This window comes from Lagenorhynchus albirostris, chromosome 7 (assembly GCF_949774975.1).
Source record: "Lagenorhynchus albirostris chromosome 7, mLagAlb1.1, whole genome shotgun sequence".
NCBI classification, from domain to species: Eukaryota; Metazoa; Chordata; class Mammalia; order Artiodactyla; family Delphinidae; genus Lagenorhynchus; species Lagenorhynchus albirostris.
In genome coordinates, this window is record NC_083101.1 from 2,065,586 (window position 1) to 2,078,922 (window position 13,337).

Sequence of the window (13,337 nt, forward strand, 5' to 3'; positions counted from 1 at the left end):
GACCCTGCCCGCCGGCCTGTCCTCTCCCGGGACAGGCTGCCCGAGGCCTGTGGATGACCCGTTCTGCTCCCCTCATGCCCCCAGAGCCCCTGGCTGCACAAAGGGTGGCTGAGACACTGTCCACGCCCCAGGGCTGGGGGGCCTGGCGGCTCCCACCCCGTCACCTGGCACCCCAACTTGTCCCTGTCTGGGGCCTTGATTCCTGGGCGAGCCTGTGGGGCCCGAGGCTCAGAAGGTAGGCGTGGGGGGGGCCCCGGCTGCCGGGCCTCCTGCTTCCTTGGCCTCCACACAGCCCACATTTCACCTCGAAGGTTACGTCAGGCTCTGGAATAAAATCCTGACGGGTGATGGGGAGCCTCCGGGGTGTCTGTGTGCTGCAGCAGATTCTGGAAAGTTCCATTCACAACTCAGCCTCCTTACCTCAAGTCACCCTGTCACCTCGTCTTCAGGAGAAAACCTGCCCACAGCCTCGGCTTCCCACCTGACTCAGAGCGGCAGCTGCCCCCAGGCCCCCAGATGAACAGCCGGGCAGGTGGGAGGAGGCTGGTGGGCTCGCCCAGGAGGCTCTGCCGGGGTCAGCGGGGGGGCCTGGCCCGCCCGGGTGGGTGACAGGCACAGAGAGGGAGCTGCTGCCCGCCTGAGGGCCCCTCCCTGGCCTGCCCGTGCGGCCGGCGCGGTACCGCACCCTCACCCCCGCCGGCGCTCACTTGGCCCGCATGAGGTCCTGGTCCTTGAGCGCGGAGCCCTGGAGATAGATGACCCGCTGGGACCAGAGGGGGATCTGCAGGACCCTGCGCACCTGGATGTCCATCTCGGTGGGGCACAGGATGACGACGTAGTAGTCCTGCAGGTAGGAGGGCGTCAGCCCTGCTGGCAGGCTTGCTCGGCTCCGGCCCACCCTCCTTCCTAGTGTTTCCACACCAGTCGCCTCTCAGGAGCCCCAGCCTTCTCTGTGATGGTGCATCTGGCAGGAGGGAAAGGCAGGACCCCACAGACCCACCCCCACAGTGTGGGAGACCACCGGGGCTCCACTGCACAGGCAGGGAAACCCAGGCCCAGGGAGCTCAGGGGGCACTGGGGTGGGGTGGGGCCGTGGGCGGGGCCTCACCTGCAGCCGGGGGTGGGCGTAGAACTCATTCAGAAAGTCCATGAGCAGGTCGATCTTGAGGGAACTGACACACAGGATCACGTGCTTCTCCGTCTGGGCCCGGTGGCGGCTGTAGTTGCCCCCCGACTTCTGCCGCTCCATCCACAGGTAGACGAGCTCCTCAAACTGCAGGTAAGAGCGTGTGAACTCCAGGAGGCCTGGGGCTCCGGGAGCTGCGTCCCGACCACGTCTCGGAAGACCACAGGCAAAGTTTGCGGCACAGGTCGCTCAAGGGGCCAGGTGGGGGCAGAGTGGACGGTCCCGCCAGTGGGTGGGGTAGTGAGAGACGTGGCAGGTCCAGCTCCCAGCCCCAGGAGGCCAAGCGACCGTTAGTGGGTGCCGAAGTATACGCTCCGAGCATCCAGGTAACTGAGCCCCTTGGGTCTCCATCAGCACCTGAGACACGTTTTGGAGAAACCTGGAAACGTGTCTGAGAAAAGCCTCAGGCCTAGAATGAGGGACCCAGGTGCCCGGCATGGAAGGAGGACTTTTGAGTACCATGGTTCTGAGCCCAGGTCAAGGGTGTGGCTGATTGGAGGCTGCCGTCTGGGGGTGCCGTCCACCCTGGCCCACACCTCCTGGCTGTGAGCTTTGGGTGTTGAGAGCCCTTTGTAAGTAGGACAGTGACACATCTATAAAGGTGGGCTGGCGGTGAGGGGACTCCAGGCTCCACGGAGCTGACCGGGGTGCTGACCTGCCCAGGACCTGCCGCTACTGTCTGACTTCCCGTCTGGGTGACAGCCAGACCCCGTGAAAGCACTGAGGTCGTTCATTTTTTTTCCACACAATTTAAATGAATGGCAGCAGCCACACCCTCTGGTTCTCACCTGCTCTGTGACGCGCTGTATCTTGCTAAGGGGAGATCAGCTCATTGAATTCATTGAGCACCTACTAGGCTCCAGTGACAAGGCCCTGTGGCCTTGAAGCACAGGACTGGGCCCTAGTGGGAAGGGCCGGAGACCCCAGGGTGATCCCTGAGGCCTGTGCAGGACTGGGGCTCTGACGGCAGACACCTGGATTCAAGCCTCCCATGTCACAGGGGTGGCCCTCCGAACGTGACCTTATTTGGAAATAGGGTCTTTGAGGACGTAACGAGTTAAGATGAGGTCAGACTGGATTAAGGTGGGCCCTACCTCCAGTGGCCGGTGTCCCGTAACGAGAGGACACAGAGGTGCAGGAATAAGCCACGTGGAGACGGAGGCAGAGCTGAGAGGGAGGCGGCCACAAGCCCCAGGGCGCCAAGGACCATGGCGCCACCAGAAGCTGGAGGCGCGGAAGCAGAGCCTCCCCTCAAGCCTCCAGGACCAGCCCTGCTGACACCTCGGTCTCAGACTCTGGCTCTGGCCTGTGAGAGAGTAAATTTCTGTTGTTTAAGCCCCCACCCCCCCATTTGTGGGGTGCTCTGTTCCGGCAGCTACAGGAAGCACCGCGCTGATGTGTGAAACTCAGCCCTGAGCGGGGAGGATGCTGTCAGCTGTCGTCACTGTTACTCTGCAAGGAACATCCACAGGTGGGCATTCCGCTGTCACCGTCTCTAAGGGCGCTAACTGGTGAACGTGGTTAAAGAAAGAACGAAGGACGGTAACTGAGACCGTCCCTTTCCATCACTGACAACAGATTAGTCAGTCTCGCGGGTCCTGACCTTCCACTAGCCCTGGAGGATGGTGTGTGCCTCCGATGCCGGGCCCTGCGGCCTCCCTCTCCTTGGGGCTTGGGCACCAGCCTGGCCTGGGTGATGGGATGTAAACACCAGCTCTGAGCGGCCCCTGCACCCGCCAGGAGCGTGGGGGCCAGAGCACCGCAGGAACAGAAGCTCCGCAGCCGTGGGACAAGGACACAGCCTTGCGGAGGCGTCCAGGATGCCAGGGGGCGGGAGCCAGCTTACCTGGCACCGTTTACTTGAAACCACACACGACCCCTCTGTGCACTCACGGGGGGCACACACACGGGGGACAGCCCCCAGCCCCACAACCTGCCCCACAACAGCCCCACAACCGGGGAGGGGAGATCGTCCCCTCTCTCTCCTGAGGTAGCTCCTGAGTGGGACAGACTTGCCAGGCTTGAAAAAGTTCCGGGTAGTAATGTAAAGATATAATTTTAAACTTAAAGAAATACGATTAATTAGAATTAAAAACATAAAACAAATAATGATGTTCATAACTATATAACTAAAAATGCAACTGAACTTATAACAAAAAGTAATTAACATATATAAATTTAGATATCTAAAATATTAAAAATACGATTTAAAAAACATGATTGTATGAAAATATAATAAAATGTGAACATGGATTCTACAAGCAGCCAGGGCCCTGGGAAAGTGGACGGCCCACCTTGAGGTGCTCTGTGGCCTGAGGGGGCCCTGCCGGGGGCGGGGGGGAATGGGGGGAGGACGGGGCTTCAGGTGGAGGCCAGGGAGGAGGCCACTGCTGAACCAGGTCCAGGAAGGCAAGTTCCGGCGAGCGCGGGGATGGGGGCGAGACCTCTGTTAGGGCTCTCGGCCCACGGGTGTCCCTCGCATGCAGCTGGCCTTCCTGGAGGGGGTGGGCTGTGCTCCGGACCAGGGGGAAAGCAGGGAAGGGGGGTTGTCGGCTGGGGCTGGGGGCTCCGAGCCGCGGGGCGGGGGTCAGCAGAGGACCCCGGGGGTGGACTGGCCCCCGTTGCAGCCACAGGCACCTCCCTTGCCCCGTCCCTCCAAATCCTGAGTGTCCCCCGTGGGGTCTGGCTTCCCCCAATCCATCCTGATCCCTCCCCTGGGCCTTCTCCTGCCCTCTGGAGGGCTGGGGGCGCCTGCAGCCACCGGCCCCTCTCCAGGCCTCTACCCGTCATATCTAAACACGGGTGGCTCAGCCGGCAGACTGGCCTTGCTGACAGGCAACAGGGAAGCAGCTGTGCCCCACGGGGTCCTGACAGACAGCTGCTGCCGCTGCACCGGCTAAGGACTCCTGATGCCCAGCCCGCGGGACACCCTGGCAGCCCCTCGTGCTCCACACTCCGCACGGGACCCGGGGGAGCCGTCTGAGCACGCCCCCCCCCCCACTGTCCTGACGGGTGCGGGCCTCACTAGCCACAGGCCCCCAGGAGGCCCCGGCAGGCCCCGCGTGTCCCCGTCGGGGTCTCGGCCTTGCGGCCCCTCCCAGGACTGGCGCCCCTCCTCGCCCCTCTCGGCCCCGCTGGGCAGGGCTCACACCTGCAGCGGGAGCACCACGAGGGCCACGCAGATCATGATGGCCACCAGCAGCTGGGACGGCCAGATCTTGGGCGTCACGTCTCCGTAGCCCACGGTGGAGAAGGTGACGATGCAGAAGTAGAAGGACGTCAGCAGGGACAGGTTGCCGCCCGCGCGCTCCAGGTGCTGGATGCCGCAGGTCCTGGAACCGGGGATGGGGGTGGTGGCAGGGCCTCGCCGTCGCCGACACGGCGCCCCAGCCCGGGCCGCTCTGCGCTTCCCGACCCTGGCCCGCGGGGCTGGTACACCCAGCGCATACCCCCGGGCTTTCCTCTCCTGCCCCGAGGCACCTTTGAGGCCCCTGGAAAATTGGACAGGAGTGCGGACACAGCGCTGCGTGGGTTCAGCGTGGGCCTGGGGTCAGAGGAGGTGGACGGGGCCGCCCAGGCTGCGAGCCCCTACCTGCCACCCACCTCGGAACTCGTCCTCCCCCAGGAGGCCAGACGGCGCGGGGCACGCCCAGCCCCCCCGCCCAGCTAGAGCTGGACGGTCCTTCCCCCGCCATGGCCCCGTGGCCCGTCCCCACATACACCATGGCGCGGCACACAGCGGTGCTGGGGCCCTCCCCAGGGTGGACGCGCTGGCTGCGGGGAGGGGGCAGGCTGGACCACCCCGGCGCTTCCTGCCCCGCGGACACCCCGCCCCGCTCCGCTGGAGTGTGCATCTGCGTGTGTCGGGGGGCATGGGGGAGGGGAGGTGGGAGGCACACGGCCTTGGGACCTGCCCGTGTCCTCGCCCAGGGCACAGGCACGTGCGGGGGGGCGTGCTCTCCGCTCCAGCCCCCAGGCTGCTCCCAGACCTTATTCTCGGCTGGACCTCGAGCCGAGGGTCCCCCCCATCCCCCCAGCCAGTGCCCTCCTCCACCACGTCTCTCTGGGCCCCAGAGGAGCTGGACTCGGCAGCTCTGGCCTAGGAACCGGGGCTCCGAGCTGCCTCCGGTCCTCCACCCCGGCTTCTTGGACGTGAGGGCCGGGCGACGCGGCCGCCTGGCAGGGACTCACCCCGTGAAGACCAGGCACAGCAGGGTGCAGAAGAGGATGAGGACCTGGTTGAACATGGCCGACTGGGTGCGCAGGATGGCTCGGTGGAAGTCGTTCTGCGGGAAGTGGCGCTATCAGGGGCAGAGCAGGGACTGGTCGGAGCCCAGGGCCCACCCCCACCCCCACCCCCAACCCCCGCCCCGTATGTCCCAGATGCACGAGAATGAATGAACGGTGGAGGGGGGGGCGGCTCCACCTGACCTCAGCGCTCGGCCTCCCCGTCCAGCCTCTGCCATGCCAGGGGAGGACCCGGGGCGCAGGCCAGAGGCCGTGACCTCAGCGCCGTCACCTCACTTTGCAGTGGGGATGGAGGTGAGCCGAGGGAGCCTGGGCTGGGGAGGGGCACCCTGGGAGAAAACAGTCGTTGCGCCGCCTGCCGACAGGGGCCTCGCTCAGACCTCAGCGCAGGGTCTGCCGTGGCCCCGTGTCTCGGGGCCCCGCCTGCGCTCACTTGCACTTTCACCCTCTCCCTCCTCCAGCCACGATTCCAGGGGCAGGGACAGGCCTGGGTGACTCTCCCGGGGCATCAGGGCTGGGGCTCCGGCTGGTCAGGAAGGAGGTGTGAGGGCATCTCGTGGTGACAGAGACACGTCTGTCCACCAGTCAGCCCGGCCTCCTGGGCACCAAAGGAAGCTGGCCAGCTCCCCACAGGGCCAGGGCATGGCGAGCTGTGCCCTGGGGTCCTGGGGGCCTCGCAGAGGTGAAGCGGGAGGGGAGGGGCGGAGCTGGGGGGAGCCCACCCTGCCCAGAGCTGCCCGGCCCGCGGCTCACAATCATGTTCTCCAGGGCGTGCTTGGCCAGCCAGCAGTTCAGAAACACCGGGATGAACAGGTTCCGCAGCGGCGGCCAGAATATCTGCGGAGGAGACGGGTCAGGGGGCGCGGGCTCGGCGGCCCCTTCCCCAGCTGGCGGCTCACCCACCGTGATGATGAAGGGCAGCGTGTTGATCATCTCCAGGATGAAGGCCACGCGGAAGATCTGCTCCCAGATGTTGCCCTGGGGAGCCAGGGGGGTGGGCTTCAGAGCAGGTGGTCGGGGAGGGGGCCAGGGAGGGTGTAGGGGGGAGGGGCGTGGGGGAGGGGTGCGGGGGGAGGGGTGCGGGGGGAGGGGTGCGGGGGGAGGGCAGGGCCAGGCCTGGGGGCACTTACTTTGTAGCTGAGGTAAGTGAGGAGCGTGGTCTCCAGGAAGCTGACAGCGGCCACGGTGACCTGGGGCGGGGAGGGGCCGGAGCCTCTGAGCGGGGCCGGGGCAGGCAGGGCCCCCCAGAGCCGTGCTGCCTCCACTCACCTGAGTGGCCCACAGAGCCGTCTTCCTCTCCACCCACAGGATGGGGGCCCTGGGGAGAGAGGGAGGTGAGCCCTGGGCCTCTACTGACCGCAGGCTGCTGCTTGAGCTGGACGGAGGGCAGCAGCCTTGCCCTCGGAGGGGCTGAGGGCAGGAGGGAAGGGGAGGTGCCCGGGGAAAGGGGGCCCCAGGGCGGGGCCTGTGAGGCCAGGGCCTAAGCGGGCTGCCCTGGGGACGGGCCGTGGGCTCAGAGTCCGCAGCTGGCCCAGGAGGCGTCCCCTTCTCGTCTGGGCTCCCGGGGACGGGCTCCTACGCCCGTCCCCGCAGGGGCAGGGGTGCTGGCCATCACGCTCCCCGGTTTCCGACCTCAGGTCCTCGTCCATAACCCAGCAGGGGAGGGGAGTGACTTGGGTGGGGGTGTCCCTGCCCAGACGCAGCCCCGGGACAAAGGCTGGGGCGAGACCAGCAGGAGGGGCCGGGTGGCCGTGCTCAGTGCAGAGCCAGACCCCAGACGGCCAAGGCCCTGACCCCCGTGGGCCCCTGTGGGGTGGGAGGGCCCCTGCCGCAGTGGAGGCGTTGGGCTGTTGTTTCCTCGGCCGAGGGACACAGACTCTGAAATCCCCGGGCCTTCAGGGCTGTTTGGACGAGAGCTGGGCCCGGGCTCAGGAGCTGCCCTGGCCGCCACTCTGAGGCACAGGCCCAGAAAGGAGAGGCTTCCAGGGCCGGGTGTGAAGGGAGGGGCTGGCATGTCCCTTCCACCCCAGCTGTGCGTGCCTTCCAGGGACAGGGCGACCAGGCCAGAGCGGGAGAAGCTGCGGAGCTGGGGACACAGTGCTCAGGGTCTGGTACATTGGGTCCTGCTACTGCCAAGTACCAGGACCGCTCTGCGAGGCTGGGCCGGGGGTGCCAGGGGAGGGGCGTAGGTGCAGGCTAAGGCCAAAGGGGGGCTCTGGGTTTGGGGAGGCTGGAAGGGAGAAGCTTCCATCAAGAAGGCGGCCAAGGCCCTGGGACACGTCCTGACCTGTGGGCCGGGCGCCCCCGCCGCTCTGGCGTCACTTCCCCCTGCCTGACTGGGCGCCTGCTCTCTTTGGCTAAAGGGCCGTGAGTTGCAGAGGCAGCGATTGACCCTCCGGCAGGTCCTCACTGCATCTCTCCTCCCACCCACGGTCCGTGAGGGCTGGGCCAGGCCGGCTGCTGGTGACCCCTGCTGTCACTCTTAGATTGCTCCTGGGCCTCAGGGGCTGTACGCTGAGGGGCCATCCCGCCACTGCCCACTGCCTGGCCAGGGCCTGGGGGTCCCAGGAGGGTCACGGGCTGCGGCTGGGCATCTATCCTGGGGGGCTGGGCAGTGTCACCCTCTGTCCACCCGACCCGGCCCTGGGCCTCTGAGTGGGAGCTGGGTGGCAAACTCACCAATTGATCTCGGAGGACGACTCGTTGAAGGTGTAATTCTGCTTCGGGCAGCCCCAGCTGTGGAGAGACGGAGCTGGCCGGCCACGGCCCCTCCCAGCACCGCCCCCAAAGGGACCAGACCCTTCCCAGGGTTGCCACGGGCCTAGGGCGTATGGGGGGCACACTCTCCCCAACCAGGGCCAGGCCCCCACAACTCAGGCGTCTGTATTCTAACACTTGGGGGACAGGCAGCTGCTCGCACCCTGCAGACGCTCCCGGAGGCTCTCTAACGGCTGAGGGGCAGGCCGGGTGAGGAGAACACAAGAGGTGAGCCCAGGAGGGAGTGGGGATTCCACCCGGGCTGCCAGCAGAGAAAGGGCTGCGCGTGGCCAGCGACGGACCCTGCAGCACTCAGGGCCTCCCGGAGGCCAGAGCTGCCGAAACAAGGCCGGGCGATGTGCGCGAGACACGCAGAAGAGCCGAGCTCCTGCCCCGTGGTGCCGGCTCCGAGACGCAGGTCCCTGAGTCACTCCCAAGGACAAGCCTCCCCACGCCACCTGGATGCCCACTGGGAGGGTGGCGGGGCCTGGCAGATGTGCAAGTTCTGCCCCAGATTACAAGCAAAGCCAGGGTCACTGGCCAACAGGACCTCGCTCTCATAGAGCCCCATGGTGACGGGCAGCTCCCTCCTTCTTTTCTCTCAACTGACGCAGTTCCTCCTAAGCCTGAGCCTGTCGTTGCAAACTCAGTGCGCACAGCGGCCGCCAGCCGCCCTCCATCCAGCCGCCCTCCATCCAGCCACCCTCCATCCAGCCACCCACACATCCATCCAGCCAGCCACTCTCCATCCAGCCGCCCTCCATCCAGCCACCCTCCATCCAGCCACCCTCCATCCAGCCACCCTCCATCCAGCCACCCACACATCCATCCATCCAGCCAGCCAGCCACCCTCCCATCCAGCCACCCTCCCATCCGTCCACCCACACATCCAGCCAGCCAGCCACCCTCCATCCAGCCACCCTCCCATCCAGCCACCCTCCCATCCAGCCACCCACACATCCATCCACCCACACATCCATCCAGCCACCCTCCCATCCGTCCACCCTCCCATCCAGCCACCCACACATCCATCCATCCATCCAGCCACCCTCCCATCCAGCCATCCAGCCATCCAGCCATCCAGCCAGCCACCCTCCATCCAGCCACCCTCCATCCAGCCACCCTCCCAGCCAGCCAGCCTCCCATCCAGCCACCCTCCCATCTGTCCATCCAGCCACCCTCCATCCAGCCACCCTCCCATCCAGCCAGCCAGCCAGCCACCCTCCATCCAGCCACCCTCCATCCAGCCACCCTCCATCCAGCCACCCTCCCAGCCAGCCAGCCTCCCATCCAGCCACCCTCCCATCTGTCCATCCAGCCACCCTCCATCCAGCCACCCTCCCATCCAGCCAGCCAGCCAGCCACCCTCCATCCAGCCACGCTCCATCCAGCCACGCTCCATCCAGCCACCCTCCATCCAGCCACCCTCCATCCAGCCACCCCCCCATCCATCCATCCATCCACCATCCTCCCATCCAGCCACCCTCCCATCCAGCCACCCTCCATCCATCCACCCTCCCATCCAGCCACCCTCCCATCCGTCCACCCTCCCATCCATCCACCCTCCCATCCAGCCACCCTCCCATCCGTCCACCCTCCCATCCATCCACCCTCCCATCCAGCCACCCTCCCATCCGTCCACCCTCCCATCCATCCACCCTCCCATCCAGCCACCCTCCCATCCGTCCACCCACACATCCATCCATCCATCCATCCACCATCCTTACATCACCCACCCATACACCCTTCTCTCATCCACCATCCACCTTCTATCCACTCATTTATCCACCCACCCATCCACCCGCCATCTATCCACCCATCCATCCAGCGTCCTTACATCATCCACACATACACCCTCTCATCCGCCATCCACCTTTCTATCCACCCACCCACCCATCCATCCTCCTTCTATCCACTCATCCGTCCACCCACTCATCCATTATCCATCCATCTTTTCATCCCTCCATCCATCCACCCACCTGTCCATCCATCCCACGCATACATCTACCAGCCTCCTCACCCATCCATTCGCTCTCCCACCCACCCGTCATGTGCCAGGTGCTGTGCAATGAATACAACAGAGCCGCTCCCTGTGGGGATGTAAAGCCGGATGTCCCAGACGCCTCTGGGAGTGGGAGAAGGTGGGATGAACCCAGGAAAGTGCTTGGAGAGTCAGAACCCCGGTTTCCTTCTCAAACCACCACGGTGGGATCTGTCCTCCCGCACTCCCGATGAAGACAGGAGGTCCGTTCTCAGGAGTGGGTGAGGGTCTGGCCTGGGGAACCCGCCCCGCTGCACGTGGCGGGGAGGTAACTACAAGCTTGCACTGCGAACTTTGACCCCGGCCTCCTTCCCAGCTCAGCGGGCAGGAGCCCAGGGGCCAGGCCTTACCCTGCAGGGAAGAGGGGAAGGATCTGCCCTGAGGAGCCAGGCAGAGCCAGGGGACGGTGGTGACCAACTGGCCACACACCCTGACCACAGGGCCCTCGGCCTCCGAGAGCCCAACCTTAGTGTGAGTGGCCAGACGCTTGAGGAAGTCCCTTCAGCGTGAGCTCGGGGGAGCAGAGACTGAGCAGAAGGGGGAACTGTAAGAAAGGAAAGCAGTTCAGACAAACCCGAGTGCTGACGGCAGGGCGCCTGCAGGGGGAGCGACGCTTGGAGAGGACGCGTTCTCAGAAATCAGAAAACACAAGAGCAGAGGTGAAACTCTCAACCAGAGGCTGGAGAGAAAGCTGGGGAGACCCCCAGACAGAGCAAAAGAGGGAAGCAGTACCGTTCCAGAACCTCCCAGAACCCCACATCTGGGTATGAGGGAGTCCAGAGAGGCTCCCGGAGCAGATGGGGAGGTGGGCCGGGAGGGGCAAGGGGAACTGGGTGGAGCCCCAAGAAAGAGGCACACCCCTGCCCTGCACCGCGAGACTCACGACCTCCCCCCACCGAGGCCTGGCACCCCTGCCTGCCCAGCAGGAGCTGCTGAGCGACCCAGAGCCCCTCGCTGAGACCCCCCAGCGCACCCCTGGGCGAGCAGGGAGGGGGCATCCCAGACCCCCAAGGAGAGCTCTGTCCACGTCCGGGTGTGGCTGCAAACGCAGCCGTCGTCCACGACAAGGACACCCTTCTGCCCGTGCTGAGCCGGCGGGTCAGCTGGAGCCTGAGGGTGGCATCCTGGCCACGGCTCTGCTGGGGAGGGGTACTGGGTGGGGGCCCATGGGGGAAGGAAGGACTCCCCAAGGCCCTGGGCACAGGGCGCCGGGCACGGACCCCTGTGCGGACCCCATCGGCCTCTGTAACGGCAGAGGGCCCACAGGAAGGCCCAGCCCCGGGCCCGCAGGTCACCCACCATCCGATCCCCAGGGCCGGGTCGTCCAGCAGGACGCGGACAATGTAGAGCAGGCAGGTCAGCAGCTTCAGGGAGAAGTTGAGCAGCCGGATCCTCAGGCCTGTGGGGGCGGGACGGTGGTCAGGGCTCCCGGACGGGCCGGGGTCCCAGCCCGCACTCCGCCCTCTGCACCTGGGCCTCCGCACCGGCTGCCCCGCCAGCACTGACAGGGTGGCTCTGCTGGGCCGGCCTCTGAGAGGCTTCACCCTGTCCCGCCTCACGGACGTGGTACAGAGGGCTCCCGGGGCTGGTGTCACCGGTGGGGGGGCGGGGGGTGAGGGGAGCAATGGCCAGACTGACGGACCAGGACCCACGGGCACCTCCGCACCCCATCTTGCATCCCAGGGGGCCAAGCTCCTGCTGGGATGCAGGTGGAAGGTACCCACAGCGGGAGGGTGGGGCCACACGGAGGGGCCAGGGAGCCCCTCGGGGTGAAGGGGCTGAGACGGTGCCACCCGGCTGCCAGGGGCGGCGGGTCCCCACAGGGTGGAACGTGGTGCGGGCCGGAGGTGAGGGGCACTCCCACCGCCCTGCCCCCCACCCTGAAGGCCCCACTCACTGGATCTTTGGTTTTTGATGAAGAACAGCTTAAGTCTCTCCTTGAAGGTGTTCTCGTTGACGTAGAACTCCACCTGGACCCTGGGGGGCGGGCAGGAAGGAGTGGGCCCGGGGCCAGCGGGGGCTCCAGCCCAAAGCCCCCCACACGGCGGGCCCCTCCCCGCTGCCAGAGCCAGGGTCAGCGCTGCCACCTCGGACAGAAGGCCCTGGTTGCCACATCCCCACGTGCCCCCAGCGGACCTGCCCACCGGCTGCCGCCTTCTCAGTGCCCAGGGACCTCCAGGCCCCGCAGAGGCGTATGCTCACAGGCCCCCAGCCTGGGCTGTCACGGCGGCCACGAGGATTACATGTGGCCTGTGTGGCCCTTGGCTCCAAACACGCCATATCATTAGTATAGAATGTTCTAGAAGCCAATGGTCAGCTGCTTTATCTGGAGGCCCCTGGTGGTTGAGCCTGGAGACTCGCTGCAGCCCGCGGGATGGTCGAGGCAAACAGGCTGGCAGTGGGCCCCCTCCCTGGATGACCCCCAGATGCCCTGAGCCCCTACCCGGGCTCCCAGCATCCTGGGAACAGACCACACGGACTGGCAGGATTTTGCTGTCGAACGAGGAGGCAGGGGGTGGGGATGGCCCGTCTCGTCACTAGGGTAACGTGGGACCCGGAGGCCACGGGCCGCTGCCCCCGCCTCGGCCGCGAGCCCGCTGTGGCCGGCATGCTGGCTAGGCGAGGGCTTAACGTTCCACCATAACGGAAACTCCAGTGTTGACAGCACGACGACGACCCTGTAGCCAGGTTCCCGCGGTGGGAATGGTCCAGCCCCGCTTCCCCCTTGCCGGGTGGGGGCCCTGGGGCGGGGCTGCCTTGCTCTGGGTTAGCACCTGGCATCTGCCACACGGCCTCCGTTCCAAGCTGCATCTGCCCCACTGGCAGGTCAGGACCCCACAAGCAGCCCATGGGCATCACTGTGGCCAGTCCTCACCCCCTGACCAGACAGAGGCACCAAGAGCCCGGAAACGCCTGGTCCAGATGCCAGGCCCTGTGCCTCCCCTCACCCAGATGTCAGGTAGAGGCGGCCCCGCCACCCTCAGGGATGTTGTGTGGGTGCGATAAGACTGTCCAGGTGAGGCAGCTGCTCAGGCACACTCTGTGTGAAGACCGTGACACAGGAGGCAGAGGGACTGAGCACCCTGAAGGCAGAGTAGTGCTACC

General features: G+C 65.9%; 1 protein-coding gene across 1 annotated transcript in view; it reads right to left on the minus strand.

Annotated features, from left to right (window-relative positions):
• Positions 1-13,337, minus strand: part of KCNT1 (potassium sodium-activated channel subfamily T member 1) — a 69,335-nt gene that overhangs the window by 18,637 nt on the left and 37,361 nt on the right. Inside the window, exons 3-13 of the mRNA XM_060153794.1 lie at positions 12,130-12,209; positions 11,532-11,631; positions 8,114-8,170; positions 6,704-6,752; positions 6,565-6,624; positions 6,338-6,412; positions 6,188-6,271; positions 5,378-5,472; positions 4,338-4,518; positions 1,109-1,273; positions 708-844 (exon numbers count right to left, since the gene is read on the minus strand). Of these exons, the coding sequence (XP_060009777.1) occupies positions 708-844; positions 1,109-1,273; positions 4,338-4,518; positions 5,378-5,472; positions 6,188-6,271; positions 6,338-6,412; positions 6,565-6,624; positions 6,704-6,752; positions 8,114-8,170; positions 11,532-11,631; positions 12,130-12,209 (1,083 nt within the window). The remainder of the gene's footprint in view (positions 1-707; positions 845-1,108; positions 1,274-4,337; positions 4,519-5,377; positions 5,473-6,187; positions 6,272-6,337; positions 6,413-6,564; positions 6,625-6,703; positions 6,753-8,113; positions 8,171-11,531; positions 11,632-12,129; positions 12,210-13,337) is intronic.